The sequence below is a fragment of the Lonchura striata genome, chromosome 15 (assembly GCF_050655825.1).
Source record: "Lonchura striata isolate lonStrDom1 chromosome 15, ASM5065582v1, whole genome shotgun sequence".
NCBI classification, from domain to species: Eukaryota; Metazoa; Chordata; class Aves; order Passeriformes; family Estrildidae; genus Lonchura; species Lonchura striata.
In genome coordinates this window covers 14,715,725-14,741,373 of record NC_140717.1, presented here as the reverse complement: position 1 = coordinate 14,741,373, position 25,649 = coordinate 14,715,725, and the positions used below count along the sequence as shown (strand labels likewise).

General features: G+C 44.2%; 1 protein-coding gene across 1 annotated transcript in view; it reads left to right on the top strand.

Moving 5' to 3' along the window:
- The window catches only part of LOC144247222 (uncharacterized), a 109,394-nt gene that overhangs the window by 45,972 nt on the left and 37,773 nt on the right, over positions 1-25,649 (top strand). The window contains exons 6-7 of the mRNA XM_085593382.1: positions 701-20,469; positions 21,166-21,241. Of these exons, the coding sequence (XP_085449508.1) occupies positions 21,221-21,241 (21 nt within the window). The 5' untranslated portion in view covers positions 701-20,469; positions 21,166-21,220. The remainder of the gene's footprint in view (positions 1-700; positions 20,470-21,165; positions 21,242-25,649) is intronic.

Here is a 25,649-nt window from a genome sequence, read left to right as displayed (position 1 = left end):
AGATGGGAAATAGATGGTTGTTTTTTTCCATGCAGGTTGGCAGTTGTTTTTACCTGCTAGCAGCTTAAATAATGGAAGCTGGGTGATGACCACACATTAACACTTTCTGCTGCTCTGAGTACTTTTCAAGAAGGGAGCAATTAGTTCAAAATCTGCTCTCCTTGTAGTCAGGCCAGTATTCAGAATTTAAGTCCTATTTCAGATTCATTTCAGTCACCCATTTTTACCTGGCAGATCACTTGCAAAGATGCTCATTGCTAATCAATACCTAATTTCTGACAGATTTATACACATTCCATCTCTTCCTCTGTTTGTAAATAGAATTGGGGTTTGGTTTTTGGAAAAAACATGAGCAGAGTCTAGGAAGTTCAGGTTCTGACTGTGTCCAGTGTTCATCAGGGAGAAATTTGGCAGTGGTTGCTGTGTGCTACTGGCATAGCTGAACATCAGGAAATGGAACCACTTACTCTTGCAGCCCTCGAGGATGTGCTGGCCATGTCTGGGAATGAGGAGAACTTCCCTTGCCCTGAGAGAGATGGGGCTGGGGCTGAGTGAAGATGGACTCCTCTACATCCACTGTGGCCAGAGGGCATTGGGAGTTTTGAGAGATTCAGTTCACTGAGTTGCAGAGAAATGCAGAATGATAGAGATTTTGTAGTTTCCCTGTTGAGATCTCCCTTTTTCTTAATCCTCCTTCCAGGCCTCTGTGATGCAGATGGGATTCTGTTCATTGGGCACATGGTACACCACGAAACATCTCCAAAAGTCAGCAGTGTAGGAGAGAAGCACAAGCTGGAGGTTCTGTGGCTCCAGGATTGGTAAATTCGTTGCATGCAAGATGAGGCAGTGTTAAAAGAGATGATGCTGACGAAGTTGTCTCTTGCTCCCTGCATGCTTTGAGTTAAATTCTGCCAAGGAGGACTTTTCATCCTGCAAGCTTGGTCTCCTCTGTGGGGCTGTTGGCAGTTATTAAAACACAAAGCCCTTCTTGCCTACAAATCCATGTGCTTGATCTTTCCAGCCCAAATCCTACAAGTAACATGCACTTGTCCCCAGGGCAACTTGCTCAAATAACCACAGCTCTGCCGGAAAAAGGGCCACTTGAGCCTTAGGGAATTGGGAGGAGAGATTGAACTATTCCCAGCATCCAAAGACCAAGAGGTTCCTTCTTCAGCAAATGTTTTCAGTTCCCACTTGGTGAATTATTGCTAGGGATTTTTTTTCCTTTCAGTGTTTCCATGAATGTGGTTGAGGCTCTGATCCAGGAAATGGGGAGAAAAAAAACTTCTGAAAAATGTATCGCACCATTTCAAAACTCAAGTGGAATTAATTAAATCCAAATTTCAACAGTGTGTCCAAAGTTGAGCTAGGCTCAAGACACACTTCAGAAGGTTTGATTTCAAAACAATCCCTTTGAGCACATGCACATAATTTAGGGAGTTTTCTGTGTATCCAGAGCAAGGCAGGAACAGGGACCTGCTGGGTACCTGAGCTCCGAGAGGAAAGGTAGTATTTGCAGGCCATCCAGGAAAAAACCTTTTTCTGCTTGATTCAGTTTATCCTAATCCTCTGCTCAGCAAGCTGCAGGCTGGAAAAAGAGTCAGGAAATAAAGTTGTGGAAAGGAGAGCCAAACCATTTGAAATGGAGATGCTGTGGCTGGTACACTCACAGTTCTGCAGCTCTGCTTGCTGGAGAGGTAAAAAGAAGTAAAAATAGCTAAGGAACAGTAGAGAGAAAGTGTCCAGGACATCAGGCTTGGACTGAAGCAAAAGAGTTTTGTAATGAAAACTTTTTTGAACAGTTCCACCCCTGAAAGGGAGGTTACCTTGGGGGGTCTGAGTGTTTCCATCCTTTTATCTGTTAAGATAATGTAATTTACTGCCCCAGAGAAAACATGATGGATTTTTAAAAAACAGTGCTAGTAGGCTGGAGTTTTCTCAGGGTTTTTTTCAAAGCCCACATGCCAAAACTTTTCCTCATTTTCATGCATATGTCCCAGCTAGCTGTAAGAGAGTTACACATGGGTCAGTGAGGAGTAGAACAGACTTTTTAAAATGGTATTTAACAAATTCTTTCTGTCATGCCTGTTCCCTGTTTTTTCACTCATTTTGGAGGAAACCAGCATGTCTCATTTACTCTTGACTTGTGGTGGTGACCTGGGAGAAAGTTTATGGGGAGGACTCCTGCATGAAAGACCAATTGTGCTTATTTAGTCTCTGCAAATGGGGAGATTTTTCATTTAGAGCCTGAAAATGGGGGTGGTTCTACCTCATTTCTGCCAAGCAGCAACACATGTTGTCAATATTTTTCCTGCAGATCTTCTTCCTGGGCAGGGATGATGTGGGTAAAAGTCCTGATGTGACTGTATTTCTGTGGAAATTGTATATACTTATATATATATCTGTGTGTGTGTGGCTATATATTTTGGTGGAATTTCAGGTGCACTGTGAGTTAATGAACTCTGTCGCAGGTGAGAGCAGAAGTATTTCTGTCAGCCACTGTCTGGGAGAAGGGACACAGCAATCCCTGCTGTACATTGAGTTTTACAGGCTTTAACCTCATCACTACAAGAACAGTTATCTGTAAGTCAGCACCAGCTGTTGCTGCATGGCAGCAGGTGTACCTTGAAATACTGGGGAGTATTTTGGATGGGAATCACATTGCCTTAGCAGGCTGAGAATCCCAGAGTCATGCCTGAACCCTGGAATTAAGGGGCTCTGACAGCTCTGGGAATCTATCTTGTTGAACTCCATAGCAGCTAGACCTGCTGGTACAACAGAGATATTGAAGGATGAGATGAGTCCATTTGTTTCCAAGACCTCCCAGGCAGATGTTAGCCCTGCTGTATTGCATATGGCTTTCTTCAGGCACAGAGTTAACACTGAAACCTGAGCCAGCTGATAACAAGGGCAGCGAGCACCAGCTGGGTCTGTGTGGCATTACCCATCCACCTTTTCCTGGCAGCTCCAACACTGGAAATACATTAACAGTGTGGTTCAGGAGAAGCTCAGGAGCTCGACCATCACAAAGGCCATGCAAATACTTTTTCCCTTTGAAATGGCTACTGACAGCTTGTTTGTTACTCCAAGTCTTTTGTAGGTAAATGGCATATCAGAAATTAATTTCCTCCTGCATCCTTCTGCATTGCATCAGCAGTGTTGGAAGTCATTGGCATGACCCGAAACAACACAATGAAATAACCTAGACATTCCTTTTCCAAGCTGAAGAAATTCCCCTTTATTTTTTTTTCTTTCTTGCCATTACCTGCTGGATCTCCTACTTTTCAGTTTGCTGAGGCCTCTTCTGTTAATTGGCCCATAAATGTCCTTCCTTTTGTCCTTGTATCCTCCAGCTTGTTTCCTTGCAGGTTTTTCATGTCTTTCAGAGGTAAAAAGGAAAGGTAGGAAATTATAAAAGTATAAAAATACAATAGTTTCATGTTCCTGTTCGACTGCTCCTGGGATGCTTTCACATGTGGCAAACATACCCAGACAATTAATCTTGTGCACCCACAGGGTGTAACTGTAAAACAGTGCATGACAGATGAAGATGTATCTTCCTTCCCTATTGTGCTGTGTTTGGGGGATTTTTTGGAACCTCTGCTTTTGCTGTGGCAGGGCCAGTTACCCCATCTGGACCCCCGGGCATATTCTAGTTGATGTGATAAAGGCAGATCCTCTGTGTCTTATTAAAATTATATATTAGGGCATACATTCATTTTCCCTTCTTTTCCTTTTTTTTTAATTTTTGGAATGGAGAAGTAGCCAAAATCAGAAGAAACTCCTTGGCATGGAAGAAGGGTGGGAGAGAATTGGCTAACTGCACACTTGTTCTAAAGGGGCCTAAGCTGAAGTGTTGCTGGTGTGAATGAGCAGGTACAAACCAGCCCATCTGAGAGGGCTCTCCAGAGCAAGAACTGCCAACCCATTTAGGTGGTTACACTGCTAAAGGGGTCCTGCCTTCCCCGAGTGTCCTTGTGCCAGGGTGGAGCACTTTGGGAAACTCATATAATGAGCACATGCTGCTGCTTCAAGGGCTGGAGGCAGGAATGCTCTAAGTACAGGAGCAGTGCCTGCTCATTCGTGTGTCTCTTCTGTCTGAGCTGACAGTTCATAGTGCTGCTCCCCTGCAGATCTGGAATCTTGTTATGCTGTCACCTCTGCCATTCTTTGTGCACCTCAGAGTTTTCTGCATTCTCCCCAGTATATCCTCAATTTCTCTGCATTATAAGCACTTCTTCTATCCAGACTTGCTATTTATATAGATGACATTTGGTTTCCATGCAGAAGGCCCTGTGGACATTAATTCTTTGGGGCCATACTAGATGGTCGCTCCAAGTTAAAACTGACTTTGGGATAAGCTCCTTGTGCCAACTACAGACCTGTGTGTCACAGGGAATGAGACCTGAGGGCAAAGGAAGGAGCAGCACAGCAGTCTGGGGTTTGTTTAACGTGTCTGCCCATGTTGGATAAACTTGTGCCTGGTGCAGTCCACGTAAGAGCACCATCCCCCAGCATCTGATTCTTTCTCACACACTCATCCAGGGTTTTCCAGATCCACCTCTCTGGGAAACAGCCAGCCTGAGAGAAAAGACCTCAGCAGGCAGCAAGGATCCAGGCAACAGGCACTGCTGCTTATGCAATAGGCAAACATTGTAGTAAATAACATGTGTAGCTTTGTTATTAAGCTTGATCTTGTTAGGGGGGCAATAAATGTTCTCTGTGATCATTTTTCTTGTAGAATATCAACACAGGATAAAATTGTGGCTCTGGCTTTGCTCTTCCTGCTCATTAGAGCTCCATGCTGCTTCATGCCATGGCCTCAATCTGTTGCTGTTTGCCTTGACAGCTGCATGTCCCCAATTTCCTTCAGACTCATTTTGCACATGATAATGCTGGCAGTTCTTGGGTTTTTCATGTCCCTTCCCCCCTGCCCCTTCTCACTTTTACAAAACCAACTTAGCAGCAAATTGTGCTTAATTTAAAAGAGATGGTTTGGGCAAGATACCTGTTTGCTGGAAACCAAAATCAGGGACATCTGGCATTCATTGACTTTTAAAAGCAAAGAAATGACACAACTAAAATGCAGATACAGAGGATTTCCAGCTACTTTGGGGGGGGGTGTGGGGAGGGTGTTGTTTTAGTAAATTGAACTCAGATTTGTTCTAGTTGCTCCTAGCTGTTGCTCAGGGTATAGTCTGGACTGAACCACTTGTTTAAATTATATACCACTAAAAAACTAGTTTTGCTTCATAAAGTGTCTTCTCTTTTTTTCTTTTGTCTCTGTTCATCTGCACAGGATGGCTGCTTTAAGGCCTGAAGACCCTTCTAGAGCCATCCCGTGAATCATCAAACTCTACCTTTCTGCCAAAAAAAGCTTTTGTATCATATCCACAGCCAGGTACCTACACTGTACCTGGGGGAACTTGAGCTGGGAACTCCAGCCTCACTTCCAATTTCTAGGTTGATTTACAATTGAGGAGCCAGAGAATCACTTGATTTGATTTGCTGGGCATACAGGTGGGAGTGAGAGATGTTTCCCAGAGCTAGCCAGGCCCTGTGATGCACAGGAGCTGAGTGATGCCCTGCCAGCCTGGAGCTGTGAGGCAGCTGAAGCAATCCCATCTAATCAGTAGCTGTAAAACAAAAAACAGCCCGTACAGTAGAGCTTTATTTGAACTTGGAGAGAATAAATGAGCCTTTGGCATTATGTGGGGAGAGGAGGCTGTGCTGCTTGCTGCCAGTAGTGCATACTTTCTAACTCAAGAAGGAGCAGCAAGGCAGATCCCATAGACAGTATCAGGCACGAACCCAAAAAAATCCTGGCTTTGCCCATGGAGAGAGTGAGAAGTTGGATCCTCTAGAACAGAGGCTACTTTATGAGGAGTCAGAAACTGGGCCACACACAAACTGGGTATGTGAGGGTAGCAGGGCACTGCTGAGGGATCCCCAGGCAGGTCAGCCTGGGCCATACAGCCTCTGTCCCAGCAAGCTGCAGATCTCTCTGCACTCACTGTGCATGACAGGTTTTGTGTCAGCTGCCTCAGACTCCCCACATCTCCCCACTGCTGGCAGTGCTGGAGTCTGGATCAGTATGAAACCAGAATTGTAGAAGAATAACTCTCCCCCACATTTCACTCACTTCCCTATTTGTAATTTCTGGTTGAATCCTTCACCTCCTGCTGGATCTTCCCCTGGGAAGTGATTGAAAGAGCCTCAGCAGTTTAATCTAAATTGCCCTCCAGTTCCCTGGTGATGCAATTAATTGAAAGCAGGATTTTTACATCTCTATTCTGCTTAAAAGTATCCCCTAGCCATCAGGCTCTCCTAATGAGAGAGCTAAGAGTCACTGTGCTGGCAGCCACATCCAGCATGAGCCTGGATTTCTAAGGGGATAATCCAGGGAGACATCAAGTCCTCCTGTGTGGCAGTCCCAGCCACAACCAGCCTCTCTTATAGTTCTATTGCAGCATCAGGGGTAGTTTCTTGCAGCACTGAAGCTTGCAGTAGCTGACTTAAACCTTTCTCCCCACAGTAATCTGCAGTGGGAGAAGCCTCCAGTGCCTCCCCATGATGGATTTTCTTTTGAGAATTTCTGTGAATCTGCTCCCCTTGCCACAGAATTAATCGCACTCAGAAAACAGTCCTGCCTTTGCTAGAGAGAATGTGCTGAAATACAGTAAATTCCATGTGAAAATATAATGTCTGATATAGGGAAACTCTAAGGAGACAACTTGAATGAGCAAAATTCTGAGAGCTGGGTGAAGTAGGGTAGCAGATTCTGGGATGAGAGAGAGCGAGGCTGTGGCACAGTGTGCCTCAGTTTGCCTGTTCCACAGATGAGGAAGAGGAGAACAAGGACTGGAGAATTTAGGGCTCTGATTCGTATTTCCTGTCAGAATTAGCTGTGAACAGGATAGGGAGAGGTTTAAGAATTTGGCGTAAGAATTTGGCCATAAGTTCTGACCGGCAGCTCCTCCTGCCCACGCGACCCTCGGCAGTGAGAGCAGACTGTGGCAGACAATTTGCAGGTGGACTCCGAGCCAAGGCTGAGCCCCAGTTTGGCTGCTCTTCCTTACGAAAGGGAAGGCATGTTTTGGTTTTCCTGGGCTGTCTGCAGAGCCTCTCTCTCTCTCTCCAGTCTGGGACAGGTGCCAACCACTTCCAAGCCTTTTCCCAGTGAGTTTAATAACTCTACTTCCTTCATCCTGTCTTGAGCTCTCAAAATAGCATCCTCAGGTAAGACATGACACACTCTATTGCCCTGCTGTCTGCTGCAGACAGTGTCCTCTTTCTTTCTGCTTATCCCTGCTTCAGTCTATACATAGTCCTTGGGATTGGCATCCTTTGTCATATTATAGATGCCAGAGGGACTTGGGGATAAGAGGAGGCAACTCCTGCTGAGAGCACTGGAGTGTGCTGTAGAGTTCTAATTCCCACAGCACTAGGACGCATTTTGGCTTCTTAATTTAACTTAGTACCATACTTGCTTTGGTGTTGGGAGCACAGCACATCCCACAACATCTGGGTTTTACCTGAGGCAGGAGACCCTATCCTTTCACCTGAAAATGGTGGGTCTGTGCAGACTATGAAGCAGTGATCACAGATCTCCCTTCTCAGGTTAACTGCTGACTCCTGGCAAAGCCAAAACTCCTGAGCATGAGTTCATTAGCCCATTGGAACAGTGCTTCCTTGGCTCCTGACTTCCCTCCAAGGCTCTGGCAGCCAGACACCACCTCTGCTGCCAAGCTAAACCTTGCCATGCTGTGTGATGGGACAGGCTCAGCACACAGCCAGGAATGGGCCTGTTCTCACTCAGCCACTGAGCATCCCTGCAGACATGCTGGTTGTGCCAACCTCCATCCTACAGACTTCCATACAGGCTCAGATTTCCTTTGAAGCTGCCTTGTCCTTTCATCCACACCTTATGAGGAGAGGCAAACCCGTTTGCCTCATCCTTCCCTACAAAAAACCTGTCTGGACTGCTGATGCCCCATAGAGGAAGTTAAATGACCCCTTGAAGGGACTGGCTGCCATGTGAACAACCTGGCCCAGCCACTGCAGAGCTCATTTGGCTGCTTTGGCCTCTTGCAGGCTCTCCAAAAGACATCTCTCCCCCTCCCTGCTTTGTGCTCCTGCCAAGTGAGCTGTGCTGTGCTGCGTCCCTGATCTTTTCTGACATTAATTACCCTTTCCTGGCTCAGGCTGCCCTGTTTGTGGCCAGGAAACCAAACTCACTTGCGCCTGGAAGCAAAGCAGGAGGGAAGAGAGAGTGCCTGCTTCCTTGGATGGCCAACTGGAATAAGCAGGTGTCTCTGAGCCCTTCCTGCCCCAGGGAGAGCTGATACAAGGCTTTGCCCATTGCAGCCCAGGCTGGATCCAGCCAACTGCTGAGCACCTGCTCTGCCTGCTGGAGTCTCTGGGAGTGAGGGTAATGGGCCAGCTCTGAATGTGTGCCCAGCATCTTCAGAAATGCACCACAGACAGCACAAGTGCAGTGAGAAACAGCAGGAGTAAACCCCGGAGGCCACCCGTCTCCTTCTTCAGGAGACTTTTTAGGCCACTAATTTAAAAGTTGCTTTCCTCCACCTCACCTGGGTGCTTGTGGTTTCTTCCCTGTTACCTCTGAAGAGCTCTACTGCAGTAAGTGACACCAGTGGGGTGGCACAGGGCCCCAGCTCTTCGTGTACAGCCTGACAACCCAAGGGTGGATGCTTCTCTAAAACACCACTGAAGACTTTCCTGGCACCAGCCACATGCTCAGTGCCACCCACATTCCCAGGGTGACAGTGCTCCTGTGCAACCAGAGATTTGCTGGCAGAACTGAATTCTCTGAGCTTCTGGTGAGGGTGTGCACTTCTGCTGCTGGGCTTCTGGAGACTGCCCCCAGCCTAAACCAGGAGCAAGAGGCTAAGTCAGGGAATGGTAAACACAGACACAGAGTTGTTCCTGACACTTCTACAGCGCTCTGAAGTTCCCATCACACACCCAAACGAAAGAGCAGCACTTGGAGAGTCTAACTGGCAACTCCCCAGTTACAAATTCATAGTCTCTATTAACTCCTGTGCTATAAACAGACAGAAAGGAAAAGCCATACTTTCCTTGAAAAGAGCAGCAGCATTTCTCAAAAGAGCCTGTGTGTGTTTGCCGCATCTTTGAGCCTGCATCCAACATAAAGGCACCCACGAGGCAGCGTTCTTTCTAAAATACAGCACCATCTAGTGCTGCACTGCAGCAGGTCACCCACCCCGTGTCCCACCCCGGCACCCGCAGCACTGCGCTCCTCTCCTCCCTTTCCCTCCCCAGTCTCAGACTCTCTGCCTTTTGGGAGCGGGTTTTGATTTGGTTCGTGTGTCAGATGGCAGTGAGTTGTCTGAGAGCTGCTTCAAAAAAATCTCTTTGTGCCTCTGTGTACTTGCAGCGTTCCAGCAGCCTCTTGCATAATTCATGGAGAAATTCTGTTAAAACTTCATCCAAACCCCAAATCATATGTGAAATGCAGCTGGAAACTATCTTTGTAGATTTGAGCCATTGCAAACATCCCTTCCCCCTGCTCCACCACACCTTTTATTTCTGTGTGTTAAAGCCAGGCAAAATTTCTAGTTGTGCAGAAATCCTGGGGCCGAGTGACACAAATACAGCTGTTTTTCTGGGCAGGGACTGTATCCCTGTGCTCTGCACAACCATAGAGGGTGATGTGCTGTTGCTGAGGGTCAAGAGGGGTAAGAAAGATATTATCTGCAAGTTAAAATTTGCACTTTAAAGCATTATGTTTTCACTGGAAAATAAACTTCATGAGGCTTGAAAACTGCTGATCTGAAGTATCTATGGGATAAAAGTGGGATTAAAAGGGATTTAAAATACTGCAAACACAATTTGCTAGGTGTAGAAGTTGTTTGGCCAAAAGCAGAGCTGGGTGATTATTACGGAGTTACTTTCACCTACGTTTCCACCACCCCATCATAAATAAACAATCTGAAATTGATTGGCTTTTTCCCATACGTAAAATTCAAGGGTTCAGATTAAAACCAAATTCTCTTCAAATTATATCCATGATTCATGTACGTGTTAAGCTGTGTAACATGGTATTAAGAGCTTCTATAAATTAGAGTAATCTTTATATCAAAGCAACTTTACACTCTCTTTCCAAACCCAGGCAGTATGAGGTAAAACCCTTGAGCTGTAGGAGCATGGGAGGGGAAGCCAGGAGGCCAGGAAATGCTTGCAGAGGTGCTGTGGGATTGACTCTTGCAGCACAGACAGGTTTCCTCCTGCTTTTCCAGGGAGAAGGAATGTTGTATGAAGAGAGCACAGCCTGGCCATAGCTTTGTCTGATGTAACTATGGGTAGGAGTTGAGATGGAAAATGTTTCTTCTGTGGTAACCAACACCACAATGGGGGAGGACGCCTGAGAAACTCGTTTCTTTCACAAGCAAGTGTGTGATACCTTTTCCCACATTTATTTGACCATTTTACCCCAAGGAAAACATATTGTTTCTTTGCACCAGGCTTTGTTATTTTCACTTTCCCAGAGGATGCAGCCAACATCAGCATAAAGTTGTGAGAATTTGGAAGCAGAACTGCTTGCTGTGTGCATAAGGGGACAGTTTCCTTGTGACACCAACAGAATCAAAACTGCAAAATTTCTATTTTGGAGGCAGCCCTGATGGCAATAAAAATTGTCTTTTTCAAGTTTTTTATTTATTGAAGCACAAAAGCCAGAAGAGTAGGAACTTGCTTTCCATGGCTCACAGCAAAGGCAGGGTTGGAGGATTGTGGTGGACAAGTTCTCAGACACAGCTGTGCTGAGACTCTTGGAGGTTCTGCTTTTGGAGCCCCAGGCCACAGTCATGAACGGTGGAGCCTTGGAAATCCACGTGGCCAAAGCGTTTTGCTACTCAGCCATCAGGAAACCCATTTTGCAGGTGCTGTGGCACATTCCTTTGGTCTAACCTCCACATGTCAAACGGGCCTCTCTCGCTGTTTTCTGCACAAACAGGAGCTGCTGCCTCGCACTGGAGCACACTGGATCTGTTTCCCATAAATGCACCAACATCCTGCCCTGAAGGAGAGAAGTTCCAGACCCTGCCAAGCATCAACATCAAGAACATGTCCCACAGAGACAAGGCCACACAGCAGCTTCCATGTGTCAGCATTCCCACCGAGTCCTTCCAACAGGCAGCCCAAATTCACTGCTCACACACACTGTTACGATAAGCTAATATTCAGATTAAAACATTGGGAAATTCACCTTTATGTACCTCTCCTTGGCACTGTCTTAGCCTTTCCTGGGTCAGCATGGGACTGTTGCCTCTCTTTGCTTCTAGACCTTTTATTTTTCCCTTTGCCAACCTAATTATGAGTGTCCCAGCTGAGAGGCTTTTCCATTTCCTTCATTTGCTAGGAAACTAAATGTCTGTACATTTCCATAGGGGCCTGTAAACATCTCATGGTACATTCTTCTAATTAGAAAACAATAGTCTGTAGTTGTGTTTACATTGCTATGCTTATTAGGAAGAAAATGCTGGGCTAGTTTTGTGTTATGTGCAACCTGAGAGTGTACATTTGTGTGCTGTTCAGAGTATTTAATTGGTTTTTTAGAAATGTATCTTGGGGGTTTCTTGGTTTCTGAATCAACACAGAGAGTTTACAGCTAGTTATTGTATGAAATTACAGATCATATGTTCCTGTGAACTTTCCCTAAGTTTATTCAACTTAAAGAATGCAAGTTGAGGTAAGAAGGAAAAATTGCATGGCTTCAGCAATGAGCCATCTCCTTGGGAGGCACTACTTGTGATCAGGCAGTAAATTTTGGGGCAGTTGGGCAGAACTAGGAACAAATATCTCAATTAATATCTGTACAAAGGGGCATCAGAGGTTTCCCACACTTCTAAGATGATTAATAGTATTCTAGAAACATGCAGCAGGAATCCATGAGTGCATCAGTCTGATCCTCCATATAATACAGGCTGTAGTAATAAAAATCAGATTGAAATTAATGTCCTTTGAACTGAATATGTGTTTGAGAAAAGAGTCCAGTCTGCGTTAAAGGTTGCCAGTAGTGAGGAGTTGATTGCTACCTTAGTAAATTGTTCCATTTATTAGAAATGTTCACTTTATTGCTACTCTAAATTCTCACTTCAACCCCCAGCCTCCAAACCTACATTTTGTCTGCCAGAATGAAAAGTCTTTGGTCAGTTTTGTTCCCTGCATTTCTGCTTCAACAGAATATAAGATCACTCTGTAACAAGAAGAAATTGCAGTACTGGATCCTTCTGCTTGAAACTTATTTTGTAACCTTTTAATTCAATTCATGGCTCTTGCCTGGACCTTTTCCAGTCTATCCATATCCTGTGAATGGTGAACCCAAGCACTGTGTGCTGCCATATGCATCAGTACCAAGTGCAAGGCTGGGGGAATTGTTCTTTGGTACTGATGATGTTACAACACCCAGTCACAGAAATGTCTCTTGGAAGACCATTTTTGGAGACCTACTCACCATCCCTTGCCTTACAGAGTAAGGCAGATCCTAACTCCCTCTGGTAATCTGGACCTGGCCTTATTTTTTAGGAGCCACCCTCCCAGATGGCCAAAGGCTGCAGTGTGCAGGATCACAGCTCCCTGGGAGTCCCGTTGTGAGTCTCAACAGGCACAGCCACAGGGTGCTGTGCCCCTCTGTCTGCCCTTGACAGAAAGAGCCCAATTCAATGCTAACCCTTAAGCAAACAGTGCCCTGACCTCCCAGTCAGCAGAGCAGCCCTTCTTGCTTATTTTATTCTGGTATTTGAACTGCAGCACATTCCAGTTGGGTAAAAAGGCTTCGCTGTCTGGAGCATGCCGGAGTCAGGTGGTGAGCATACCAAGAGCCAGACAGGATACTGTGCTTCCTGTGGGAGTAAACACTGAAAGTCATGCAAAGCATCCTTCATTCTGGCTGGGCCTCAGCAGCCAGCACAGCCGCTGGAAAGGAAGGGACTTCACAGACACAGATTATTCTCTTCTGCCTTAGAGGCTACCTGGACTTTTAATTATATTTGAAACTTTGTATGTTTAAAGGCTGCTCACTTTGTTGGCAGAATGTACACCCAAATTTCCCCCCGCCCTACATCTGCTGGGAGCTTGCAGCCTCACTCAGGGATCTGCTGTGGATGCTCTGCACCTCCTAAGTTTATATCTAAGACAACACCATGGGATAACTGAAGAAGCTCCTGGACTTATCCCAAGTCTGCTCCAATGTAAACTAAGAGAGAAATGCACTGCTAATGAAAAGTTCAGATTTGCCCTAAGTAATTGCACCTCTGGACAATCTCTCTTAAGGGCACAGAGAATTGTTACTGCCAGGAGAGGGGCACTGGGTTTGTCCTGCTTTTAAAGAAGTTCAGAAGTCATAAAGAGAATGTCTAAAAGTTTCATCGAGCTTCATAAAGAGTAGAGGCAGAGTTCTTTGGCAGAAACTCCTGTATCTATTCAGTCCTCTTCAGCATTCACATGAACAGCTAAAAAAAACTTCATGGAAACCATTTGTTAGGCATTCAAGACACCTTCCCATGTGGTGTGGTTGTTGACAACTGAGCAGATTGGAGCAGATGTTGATGGCATCCTCACTGTTGCATTTTAGAAGCTGCACCAGTCACAGACTCAAGGCCAGCCTGAATTCTGGACTCTCACAGTGAGGATGAGCACAGGAAAGCCATTGGGATCACAGTAGCCAGCAGGTTCTGCAACAGATGGTTCTAACCTTTCATCATAATGTTCAGGTGTTGTATTTTATGCTATTTTGGAGCCTCCCACTGGAGTGGGCTGGAAGGAAATCAAGCCCTGTCTAGGCATGTTTGAGCTGTGCTTCAAGAAATCCTTTAATTTCCATAAACAAGTGCAGTCAGAAATCTGGCCCTTGACTCTTGTCTGTCTTTATTCCCCATCTGTAAATAGAAAAAGCAGCATAATCTGGCTTGCAGGGATATCTGAGGATAGAAATATCCCCACCATGCAGGAGCAGCTCAGTTAAAACAAGTCACAAGAGTCCATGAATCCCAGTATCCACAGCCAGGTCCCAAAAGGATTTTTCATCACCTTGTGGAAGAAACACTTCAGTTTTCCAACAATCAATAAAAATGAGATTCTGTTCTTCAAAAAGCTTTGCCTTTCATACTGATCTCCACAAAGTTCATGGTGCTCAACAGATTTTCCCCAAGCTGGTCTATTATATGTGTTTTCCTAATGGAGAATTCAATATTTTCATTTTTGCTTGCAAAACTGTCTCTACATCAAACTTTGTTTTGATTTTTATAGACTCGAGCTCTATTTTTAGGGTTATGTTATTCATTGAGGCTTAAAGCCAGCAGAGTCATCTTGGTAAGTCAGACTTTATGGCTATTTTCATGAGATCAGATGTAACATCAGTCCAGGCTTTTGGAAGGCAACTGCTTTAGAGCTGCCAGTTAATTTGTGAGAAGATACTACAAGGATATTCTCTTCCTATTGTGCATTTCTTCCCTAACAAAACTAAACTGTTTTAATACTTTAATGTCTGAAAGGGTTTTAATATCTCTTCCTTCTTGTCTAGCAACATTTTAAGTAAAGAACCAGATATGGTACTTTTTCAACAGAAGAGGTAATAATTTAAAAATACTGTGATTTTATTTCTTTTTAGTGTTTCCAGCTGATCTATTGATCTGGACTTCAACAATTGCTTTATTTATTGATCATGCAGTATTTTAAAAGTGTTTTATTGGTTCTACAGCATAAGCATGGGTCTTTGAAGAAAAAAAGGCTTGGTGGGAATGTTTTGAGGGTTGTGTCCTGCAGTGCTCTCTGTCTACTGAGGTTTTCATCATAAATCCTGGCGATATAATTCCATTTCCTAGAAATGTTCTTTTGCAGATTCCAGATTTTTTCACCAACACCAGTTGTCTACAGTATCCCAGTGAAAAGAGTATTAACGTGGTAGTTTCAACCTGGGAAGGAGCTCTGCCAGAGTTTGTAGGGCAGCAGTAATGAATTGTGGATTTCCCTGAAGTGATTCCTCCAGGGAGAAACAATCAGAGGTGGGTTGGTTCTTAGATTCTGGGTTGGTTTTATTTTTTGCAATACTCTCTTTTCCAGGATCTTTTTTCCCCTGACAGAAGGCTTGCAGTGGTGGTCCCAAACTCCTCTATGAGATATTTGTGAGTTAGGAGACCTGGCACACACCCCTATCAAACACCGACTGCTGCCACACACCCTCTTCCCTGATTTATCTTGGCAAGCCCCTCACTTTGCATATCTGACCATTCCCTGCAGGTTTTTTTCATTCTCCATTTGCCCTGATGTTCTTTCTATGCTGTCTAAGTTGAGCTGAAGATCTGGAGAAGAAATGCATAGTGGTGTGTGATTAGCTGTGCCAGTAGCAATTGTTATGGCCTGCAGTGTGTTCTGACATCTGTTCCAAAAGCAAAGCTGTTTTTCCTTCAGAAGCTCTCACATTACTCCAAATAGCCACATCCTTTCAAAACATGCTCCTGTGCTGTTCATACTCTCCTCTGGAAACCACTGAAATCCATTCTTTGCCTGTTGAGGGACAAACAAGGCATATAATCAAGTATTTGTAGAAACAGTAATAAATGCTCAACAGCTTTTGAATCTTATTTACTTCATACTTTATTGAATAAACACCTAATTTCTAATTATTGCAAAAACTCACTGACTGGAAGCTTTAGAACTTTCTTATAAATTATAGTGCTGCTATAGACAGATTTATATTAATGTTTCTTCAATGGTTAAAAAAAACCCTACCTGTCCTGAAATGGAACATGTGAAATTAATCTATTCCAATTCTTTTTGCATTAGTCTCTTCCCAAGCTGGAAACCTAACTTATCTGCATCTGATCAAGTGCCAATAATGATAGTCTGTAAGCAAAAAACTTACCCAAATTCCTGGCGTGCTTTCGTTTCAAGATAACCAAGTACAGATTTCCAGGGTGTTTCTGTAACAGATTTTGTATTTGGTGTATATTTAGAGGATATTTCTCTCATATGAGAAAAGAGAGGGTGATTCAGAGTTTGGGTTTGCACCTGAATTACTGGTGTTGGCATTTACTTCCCAGTCATTTTCTTTCAGCTGGGGGAAGATTATTGATAGGCTTGACAAGGACTGGACAAACATTTTACCTGGACACCTGGACATTCTGTGCCGTGGGATTTTGCCCTTCCCAGGGTGGCCTGGATTCAGTTTGGCTGGGTGCTGTGTGCTGCATGTCTTTGAGAGTGACTCTCAAACTCCTTGAAGTCTCCAGCAAAGCCAGCAGAAGGCACAGCTGTTTATACTTTTATCTTGCTGTTTTCTTTTGCTACGGGGTCAATCTTAAAATGAAATTTGCCTTTAGAAGTGGGAGCCTTTCTGGTTCTGCACTTACTGGAATAGGTACAATCATTCACATTTTGCCCAAAACTCAGTGAAATAGCTGAATATTTTCTCGACAGCTGCCATGTCTAATCACACTTATTTGTGTTTAAATTTTGACGTATGGTTCCCATTTCTGAGAAGCCTTCATGCTCTTTAATGGATACAACATTATTTTAAAATTGTGGACACAAGCAGAAACACTGCTTGACATTAGACTGATTCTGAAACAAGGTAACCCTATTTAGAGTTAATTATGACCCCTTGAGGGGAGCTGGCATAAGAAGCCCTGAGAATATTTGCAAAATTGGGATGTTAGTCCAAAGAATATTTATTAGGCTTGAAATAAAGCCACATCTTTTTTTTTTCCTTTCTTTTTTTTTCTTTTTTTTTTTTTTTTTGTGTCAGTTTGAGAGGAACAAGTATAATTGAATTGGCAAAGCGCTCTCTCTGACATTGATTTTTACAACAACTTTACCTTTTAGACAAAGTCTCACATGTTATTGATTTGAAAATTCATTGTGAATGTTTTGAGGTCTGGTTTCTGTCTTCTCTGGGGAAACCAAAGAACAACACACAAAACATTACAGTGTAAGGTACGGGTCAGGAGCAGAACAGTACATGTGACATTCTCCTATTTTCAAACCCAACATTTGACTTTCCAGAGTTTGTTGTTCCTCTTGACTTATTTCTCTCTGCATCTATTACAGTTATGACAGGGGCACAAACCATCTCTAGATTCATTTATGTGTGTGCCCATGCCCACACAGAGCTCCACTCTTCAGATGTCAGAAAACTCTATTAAAGGGGGGAAAAATAGCAAGACATTTTCGCAAAATATTCCCTTCCTTTTGGTTTTAATTAGTGGTGCTCAATTACACAAAGGCATTATGATTGTATGAACAGAAAGACCCCACTGACTCTTTTGAGGGGGTCTTGCACCAGAGGAAACCACATCTACGGGGCAGGCACATTTCCCTAGTGACTGAGAGGACTCAGCTGTTGGAGATGCATTTACACTTTGTCTTTCTTAAGTGTTTGTTGTCTCTGCTGCCATATTTCCCCTCTGGTTTTTTCCCAGGCAATACTAGATGTCACAGGACAGATGCTGTTTAGGTAGGCATTAAGATGTGGCTTGCCTGAATGCTATTCAGGAATTCCTGAATTTGAATCATTCCTTTTCTAAAATAACAACTTCCCTATGCAGTGAATCATTTGTGACTCCTACCCTTGTGACTGGGACCCCAGGATGGACCAGCTCAGACACTCTGCAGCCTCTGCAGGCTTCCCTGAGTAGCACAGCCCTGTCTCATGTTCCCATTAACCCCCTGCTCATATTTGTGGTGTTTCAGAGCTGTGTTGTGTTGCACAGGCAGCCAAGGGACAGTGCAATGAGAATGAGTCTTTGTGCATTGGGGAGGTATGACATTCTGAGATAATTTCTCCAGTACAGAGCAAGAACTGATCAGCACATGTGGATCCTGGAACTGCAGGGGACATCTGGGCTTGAAGAAATCCCTTCAGGCTGCCATGCTACCTCCAGGTCTCGCAGAGCCCACACTGTGTGCTGGGTTTGTACATAGATCCTGAGTTTATTCACGTTCTGGAAAGCTGCCCCAGGAATGTCTACAATCTGGCATGTAGCATATTACAGCTGCATTGCTGAAAGAACCCTCCAGCCAACAAATCCCAGCCCATTTCTGCACAAAGGCTCCTCTCTGTAGCTGCAGGCTCAGCTGGGCTATGGCCTCCCATGTGCAGATGTTTGCTCAGCCTGTCTCCACCCCAGCAAGGGCAGGATCTGCAGGCTGTGGGATGTGGCTGTGTGCAGCCCACCTGCATCACCTGCAGCATCCTTTGGGGTGAAGGAAAGACCCAGCAGGTGGATAACTCCTCACACTCCTCTACTCCGTAGGCTCACTTGGGAAATAGTTGACCTGGAGACCTGGTACCCAGTGGACAAAGCAGAACAAAGCCAAACCACATTTCCTGGGTGACTCTTTGCAAGGAGGAACTGCTGCAGTGACCTGCCTCAGCTGTAGTGTCTGTGAGAAGTACAGAGAAAAACAACAGAACGTGGCCTGAGAAGAAACAGAGGAAAACTGAGCAACGTGGCCTTCCTAATTCACACATCTACCCAGATGTCCAGGGCTAAACTAAGTCCAAAGGACCCCAATGTTGTTTTTTTTTTAAGCTGAACAGTTCTCATTCGGGACCAAGGTAATTAATTGCCTTAGCAAGGAATGGCATGCACTGCACCACACTGCTTGCAGAAGTTGCTGATACCCAGAAGCAAAGATAATACTACATTCCCTCTATTCTCCACCCTGAGAATTCACATCAGTAACAACCCATTAGATCTCAACACTGTTTCCAAGAAATGCGGCTAAAACAGCATTTCTTTGGAGGTAACAAAAATAAATATTACTCAAAAGAAAGCAATTTACCTAGGAAACTGAGAGCTCCAAACATTAGCATATCTCAGCTTTCTTGGGATTTTTTTTATTTTTATTCTGCATTTCTAAATGGCACGGATTCAGTCCCCGTAGATGGGCCGTGACGGCGCACATCTGGTTTTATGGTTAAGGAAATAGCTGATTGAATCGATACACTCGACACAGCTGACTGGGGTAAATAAAAGAGGCTTTGAAGGAAGCCTTGTTTTCCCCTGGATGGATGAATCCATGTTCAGTGCTGTTGCAATTGCCCTGGGGTGCGTGAAGTGACACAAGGGGGGAAGAGCTGTCACTGTATTTCTTCATGAAATGAGCGTGCTTGCTCTCTGTCCATCATAACTTTGGTTTTGTGAGAATACAGCTCTTAAAAACTGTCAGATGCTTTCTGCCCAACTTGCCACAGTCAGCAAGAGAGGGAGGTGGCAGGCTGGGCCAGGAAAGTGGGACTGACCCATGAGGTAAATGGTTTCCATCACTGTTATGATCACACCTAATGATTCTGCGTGGAGTAATTGTCAAACATGAGCTTCTTTGTTCTCACGAGCCCATGGGAAAGGATGGGGGAAATTGTAGGAGAAATCTATGTGTCCAGAAGGGTAGCAGAGGGAGGCAGTGGGGGTTCAAACCTGGCAGCAAATCCTGACTCAGTGTAAATGAACTGCAGAACTCTGGTGGAGCCCCAGGGTTTTGGAGGCCACAGGCTCATGTTTCTCTGCTTCAACCTTTTGGGCACTGTAAACTGTAAAAACATTGGAACAAAAAATGTCAGTCACCTTTTGCAGCCCTGGGGCAGCCAGAGAATAGCACCTGAAGAGTTTGTGGGGCTGCACCATGGACCTCTCAGGATGATCTCCTGGGTGGGCACAGGCTGCAAGCATCAGTTTACAGCTCCTTGTCTGCCAGATGCGTGTGAGATTCCCACAGAGCAACTGGTTGGCTGTAACCATTCCAAGAACTTACCTTTAAGCTGATAATTGGGGGTAAGACACAGACCTTTTACAAATACCTCAGTTTTATTTGTGCCTTTGTTCTCCTTGTGCAGACCATACTCAGAGTCTTTCAGGCCCCTGCTCTCTCTGGAAGCCCATATTGGTCACAGCTGGAAAGTTACCATCCTAGGAATGGCTTTTCCCAGGCAGTGGGAAAGTTATTTTCTTAGGCACCTCATTGTCACATCATATTCTGGGGAACTACTTCAGAGCAGGATCTGTTAGCTTTACGACAAATCCCTTTATTTACATGGAGGGATGGTAGTTTGGGGTTTATCCTACTAAAACATTGCAATGAACAGGCCTGCAAACAAAAATGCTGGTGTAAGATTCATGCAGAGCTATCCCCAGGGCTGTTGATCTCCCAGATCTCCCTGCTGCAACCCAAATCCCTCCCTACAGATGCAAATTGCACCTTGGGTTTTATCTTCTTTCTGCAGCCAGGTCACCCTCTCACTATAAAGCCCAAGCAAAGGCAAAGTAGGTGGTTTGTTTCTAACACCTGGGGGCCTTTGGTGCTCTGTTGCCCTAAAGCAGCACAGATGGGGCTCATTTACCTGAATTTGACCTCTTAGGAGGGGCCCCTTGACTCACCTCTCCTGGGTAATTCTAGTGCAAAGCTGAAGGTGCTCTCCTAACCCAGGTAGGGCAGGAGCTTCCTTGTGTGCATGATTACACTCCACATACAAGGAGAACATGAAGAAATACAAATGCAGCTTGATTTGGATGTGCAGTATGCCTCTCCATGAGGAGTTTTTGCAAAGTCTGACAGAGAAAGTGTCACCTGCCTGCCAGAGGCAGCCATGCTCTACCAAGGGCTTGTGTCCTGCAGGTGTGAGGCAAAAGTGTCCTTGGGAGCTGAGCTCCTGCTGGAAGGTACTTGGCTGTGTGCTCTTTGTTTGAAAATGATTTAAAGAGGAGGCTCTTCTTAGGTATTGCTTTTAAGGACTGCCATTAGTAGCTGAAGTGATGCTGAGTGTTTAGGGGGTGAGGGAGGCTACCTGGAGGCCCAGTAGGAGAGGAGTTCATGTACTGTGGCTGGCTCTGGTGGGAGTCCCACTGGAACCGGTGCTCCTTGGTACTTACCACGCTGGGCAGGCTTCTCTCAGCTCTGCCAGCCCCGAAGACAAATTATCCAGACCTCAACTTGGGGACTGTCAGAGAAACAATTCATTATTAAAGGACATTAAAAGCTCCAGAAAAAATAGAGCTAACCAGAAAAGATGAGTCTAAACAATGGATTGTCAGGACTTTATTGAAGTATGCAGGCATTGAAGTATGCAGGTTGCTGTAGGAAAACTGAGATTATGACATTTAGTAATACCTTCTTCTCCTTTAGCAGGTAACTTGGCTCTGGACAGAGAAATGGAGGAAATATCTGACAGATTTACACCATGGAGAGCAGCACTTGTTTGGTGAGTGACCTTGGCAGAGGAGGGGTGGTCACTGTCTTCACTGTGGCTGCTTTGGGGACCTTAATTTTTGTGTCCCCCCTATGGCCTGCCTGCTACCAAGTTCCCTCTGCATCTCTGCTTGGTGTGTTTGGCTCAGCATTAAGAGCATGTGTCTGCTCTTAATGGAAATTGTGTTTCTGAGTGACATGGAAGGAGTTTTCCAAACTCTGCTGGTATTTCAATGCGTGATCTGGAGCAAAACAGGCTGCCCTGCTGCACCTCGATTGATTGCTCCTGAAGAAAGTGGACTCTTAATGCCTGTCCACAGGGGTGTTAAGAAATGTAAAAAGTATTTGTAAATTAAAATGCCTGAATGAAAGGCTCTGGTATGTGTAATCATAGAATATCACATTAAGTAGGAAGGCAAATGTCAGGGGAGTTCCTGGCATTCCATGGAGCCTAGCTTGTCTCGCATAAATAGATTTAATAAGCTCTGCTAGAATTGAAGACAGGTTACATTTAAGCATATTTATTGGAATTTACATAAGTATACATCAAAGAGAAAATAATGCAGGCTCTCAGTTACTTCGGTCTAGTTTTTGATAGCTAATACTTCATCCCTTCCAGCATATCATAAAGTTCCTTTTCATGGTCTCAGAAGAGCATAAGGAATTGAGTGAAAGAGCTGAGTTGTTACTCTGTGTGATGGTCTGGGGTTCAGGGTAGAGCTCTGTGTTTCACTGCTTTCCTCGTGTTCTTGTTATGCCTAACTCTCGAGAACCCTGAGAAAGACAAATGACAAAGGCCATCAGAACACTGATACATGATTTAGCCTTCCCATTCAGGACTAAGCAGGGCCCTGGTGAAGGCAGAGGAAACTTCTGCTTTGGGAACAGGTGATCACTCAGTGGTCAGTGCAGGGCTGACCAACCATCTTGGCCCTTTAGCTGTCTTTCATGCTCTTGGTGTGTGTGAGAGCAGAAGATGTGTGCTGTGCAGTCAGGAGTTACTAATGAGCAGGGGATGAGATGAGTTCCTGGTGTCCCAGGGAAGCTGGGTGCCAAAGGGACCCTGGAGAGCAGGTACTTGCATGAACACTGTCCCCAGCAGCCTGTCCTGCTTGCTGAGTGCTCTGTAAACACTTGCATGTCAGTATTTCTGTCAGAAGAAGAGACATGAGTCTTTCTTTCACTGTAAATGTCCAGAGGAAAATAATTTAATCTTCCTGTGCTTCTGTTCCCCAGCTAATAAAATGGGGCTGCTCCCCCTGCTCCCCTCTACTTACACAAAGCTTTATCCCTGCTGACAGTGTTATGCTCCAAGAAGCAACCCTTAACACAGCCAGCTTGTACATCTTAGTGACCTGGTCTTATCCAAAAAGCCAAGAAGAGCCCTTGGCAATCACAGCTGGAACTTAGAGGCCAGTCTGTGGTCAGAAACAAGAGTGTGTTTTGTTCATACACAGCCAACTCTGCCAGCTGTTTCCACACTTTAGCAAGTGTTCCCTATTGAAACACAAAATGGTTGATGGGAACTGAACCAGATAGAGCCATTCCAGCTACCAGCAAAGAGTTACACCCACAGAGAAGGTGAAAAAGATGTTAGATGTCTCCAATGCAGTATTTACCAAATTGCCAGATGTTTGGAATCCCTTAAGTCATCCAGCAGGCCTTTGCAAGGCAATGTTACCCTTGAGTATCATGGCTCTCCTGAAACAGCATTAAAGTGAACTAATTTTAGCCTTGAATGATGGGATTTTTTTTCTCTAACAGAAGGTGTCCCTGAGGACATGAGGGTAGATTTTTATTTCCAAAACGTTGCCTTTGTATATTTTAAACGGATCATCTGGATGAAGTTCTCATGGCTGGTTCAGACTGTCTGATTTATAGCAACAGCTGTTCACCTTTGCAAATGGGGAGATTCTTGGAGATACAGAATGCATTTATGAACCTGATATTCCACACCAAGGTCAGGGTTTCTTGCCTCATTTTTTTACAGGTATAAATCCAGATAGGCTCCCATGAAGTCAATGAAATTGTTCCATGAAAGGCATGAAAATCAGAGCTGCAGGAAATGGCAGAGCAGTTATTTCTTTCTCCAGTGGACTGAATTTCAGAACCCATAGCGATTGGAGGTGATTAAGGTTGAGAAATGTGCCTAAGGAGTGATAGGGTGTTCCTGCTGAGTGATTGGGAAAAATGTGGATTCTTGCATGATGCCTGGGGAGCCATTTCTTCATATGGCTAAAAAAGATGGCAATCAGAGATCCCAAAATTAGGAAGTAAAAAATGAAAGAATAATGAGAGGGGGAGATACCTTGAATATTTAATCCCTATATTTAAATATTTAATATTTAAATATTTTAATCCCTATATTTCAAAAGGTAGGATTCCTACTGCTGAAACTTCCTGCAAAAATTTCTTTGATATTCATTGTTGAAGTCTGTAAAAAATAATTTACCATTCTGGGTTTAAAAAAAAAATTAAAGCAGCTTTCAGACAGCTGTATCAATATATTTTTTACATCTTCAGATATTTTTACTATTTTATCTAAACTTTGCCAGGAAAAAAAAAAAAAGCTTCAAAATTTCCCATTACATTTCCATGTTTTGACTGAGCAGATACTTTTGGGTTTTGCTTGAAAATTTGTAACTCTTTTACAAAAAGAAAAGAAGTTCCTTCAGATATTGTAGAAGCTCCAGCTCTAGCTTATCTGTGGGGACTTACTTATTCTTTTTTAGGTGTTGCTGGAACATTAGTATCCAAATGAACAATCAAGGCTATATAACTTTATTATTACCAAATTTTACTTTATTATTTCACACATTCGCACTCTTTTCACCTCCAGCTACTCAATCCATCTCTGTGTCTCCATATAATACTCTTAGAGCTGAGCTGTTGATGCCAGCTCTGATTTAAAATGCCATGATGATTAAGTGTCCTCCATAATCCACTAAATGGAATAAATAACATTATTAATTCAGTATGCAATTGTCTGGCTTACAACACTGAGCTTAATATTTAATACAGCGTAATGGACCTGATTTCCAGCTACTAGATGCCTTCCCTTAACTTGCCTCTCCAGTCATCACTATTTGCTTAAAATATTGTTCCAGCTGCAGTGCAGCAGGAAAATTGCTCAGTAAAACTGAGGCAGAAATGAGACATGAGGAACTGGTTTGAGTTCCTGGGGGAAACAGGAGCACAAAACTCCCTGTCAGGAGTGCAGGCATGGGCTGTGTTGCTGTCATGTCAAAACTGTGGTACCCCAGCCTTGCTCCTGAGAGCACACAAAGTGTTGTTTCCCATTTGGATCGTGGTGGCCACGTGGTCCTGGAGGAGAAACAAGAACAAAAGGTGCCTGAGCTCCACTGACATTTGTGTAGGTCCCAAAGGATCTGCTAGAGGTAGTGCTGCTCCTCTGGATGGATATTTGTTTGGCAGAGTTATAATGTGCAATCAAAAAATGGAGTTAAATCAAAGACCTGGGACTCTTCCCAAAATAAAATCAATGGGAAGAATTCACCCTGGTATCTTTTAAGCAGTCTGGATACAAAGCAAATTATTTGGAGCTGGATACTCCCTGCCAAAACCCGCAGCTTTATTCATCTGAAATATTCCAGCGTAGGAAAAGGCAATTCAGGACTATTCTCTGCTTTGTCTGGTTTAGATCTCAAGCTCCCAAGGGCAGGGGCTGCTTTTCAATGCCTGACACTGGGACCTTAATGCTGCTCCAGCTCATCCAGTACAGGGATAATGAAGTGAGCTCCTTGCAGTAATTTGGTTTTGCTCTGTAGGCCTGGGCAATAGGCAGTCATTTTAAGACCTCAGAGATTTGGTTTCCAGAATACCTGATGATGGATTTTTATAGCCAGTTTTACTGCTGCTGAGTTGTTGTTAGCAGAGAACTAATCTGAATGCATAATATGTGGAAAACACAGTTTATATCACCTGGCAAATATATGCTTCAGCTTCTCATCCAATCCAGAGCTAGAAACAGGATGATTTGTAGGATCTCCATGGCCAATCACAAGAATTTCTTTGGAAAGGTTCAAAATTCCATTTAAAATCAGAGTTTTTTTTAATGCCAGGGGTTTGTTTTCTGAGTTGACCTGGATTTGCACAGAACTAGCAATGCACAGACAAAAACCAGCTGGAAGTGTAACTGCAAAGAGAATAGAGAAAACTTCCCAAGGGGATTTTTTTTTTCCCTTGAAAACGGGCAAGGAATTAGATATTGTTGCTTCAAATATCTAATGAGCAAAGAAGGAAAGCATGAACCTGGGAGCTGGCAAGACAGCCAGGTCAAGTCTCTGCTGGCATTACTATGATCCAAACCACTGGGCCTATCACAAAAAAGATTTTGCTGCTGGTTATTCTGGGACCAGGCTGTGATGTGATAATTCTCCTGTATCAAAACATGCCTGAAC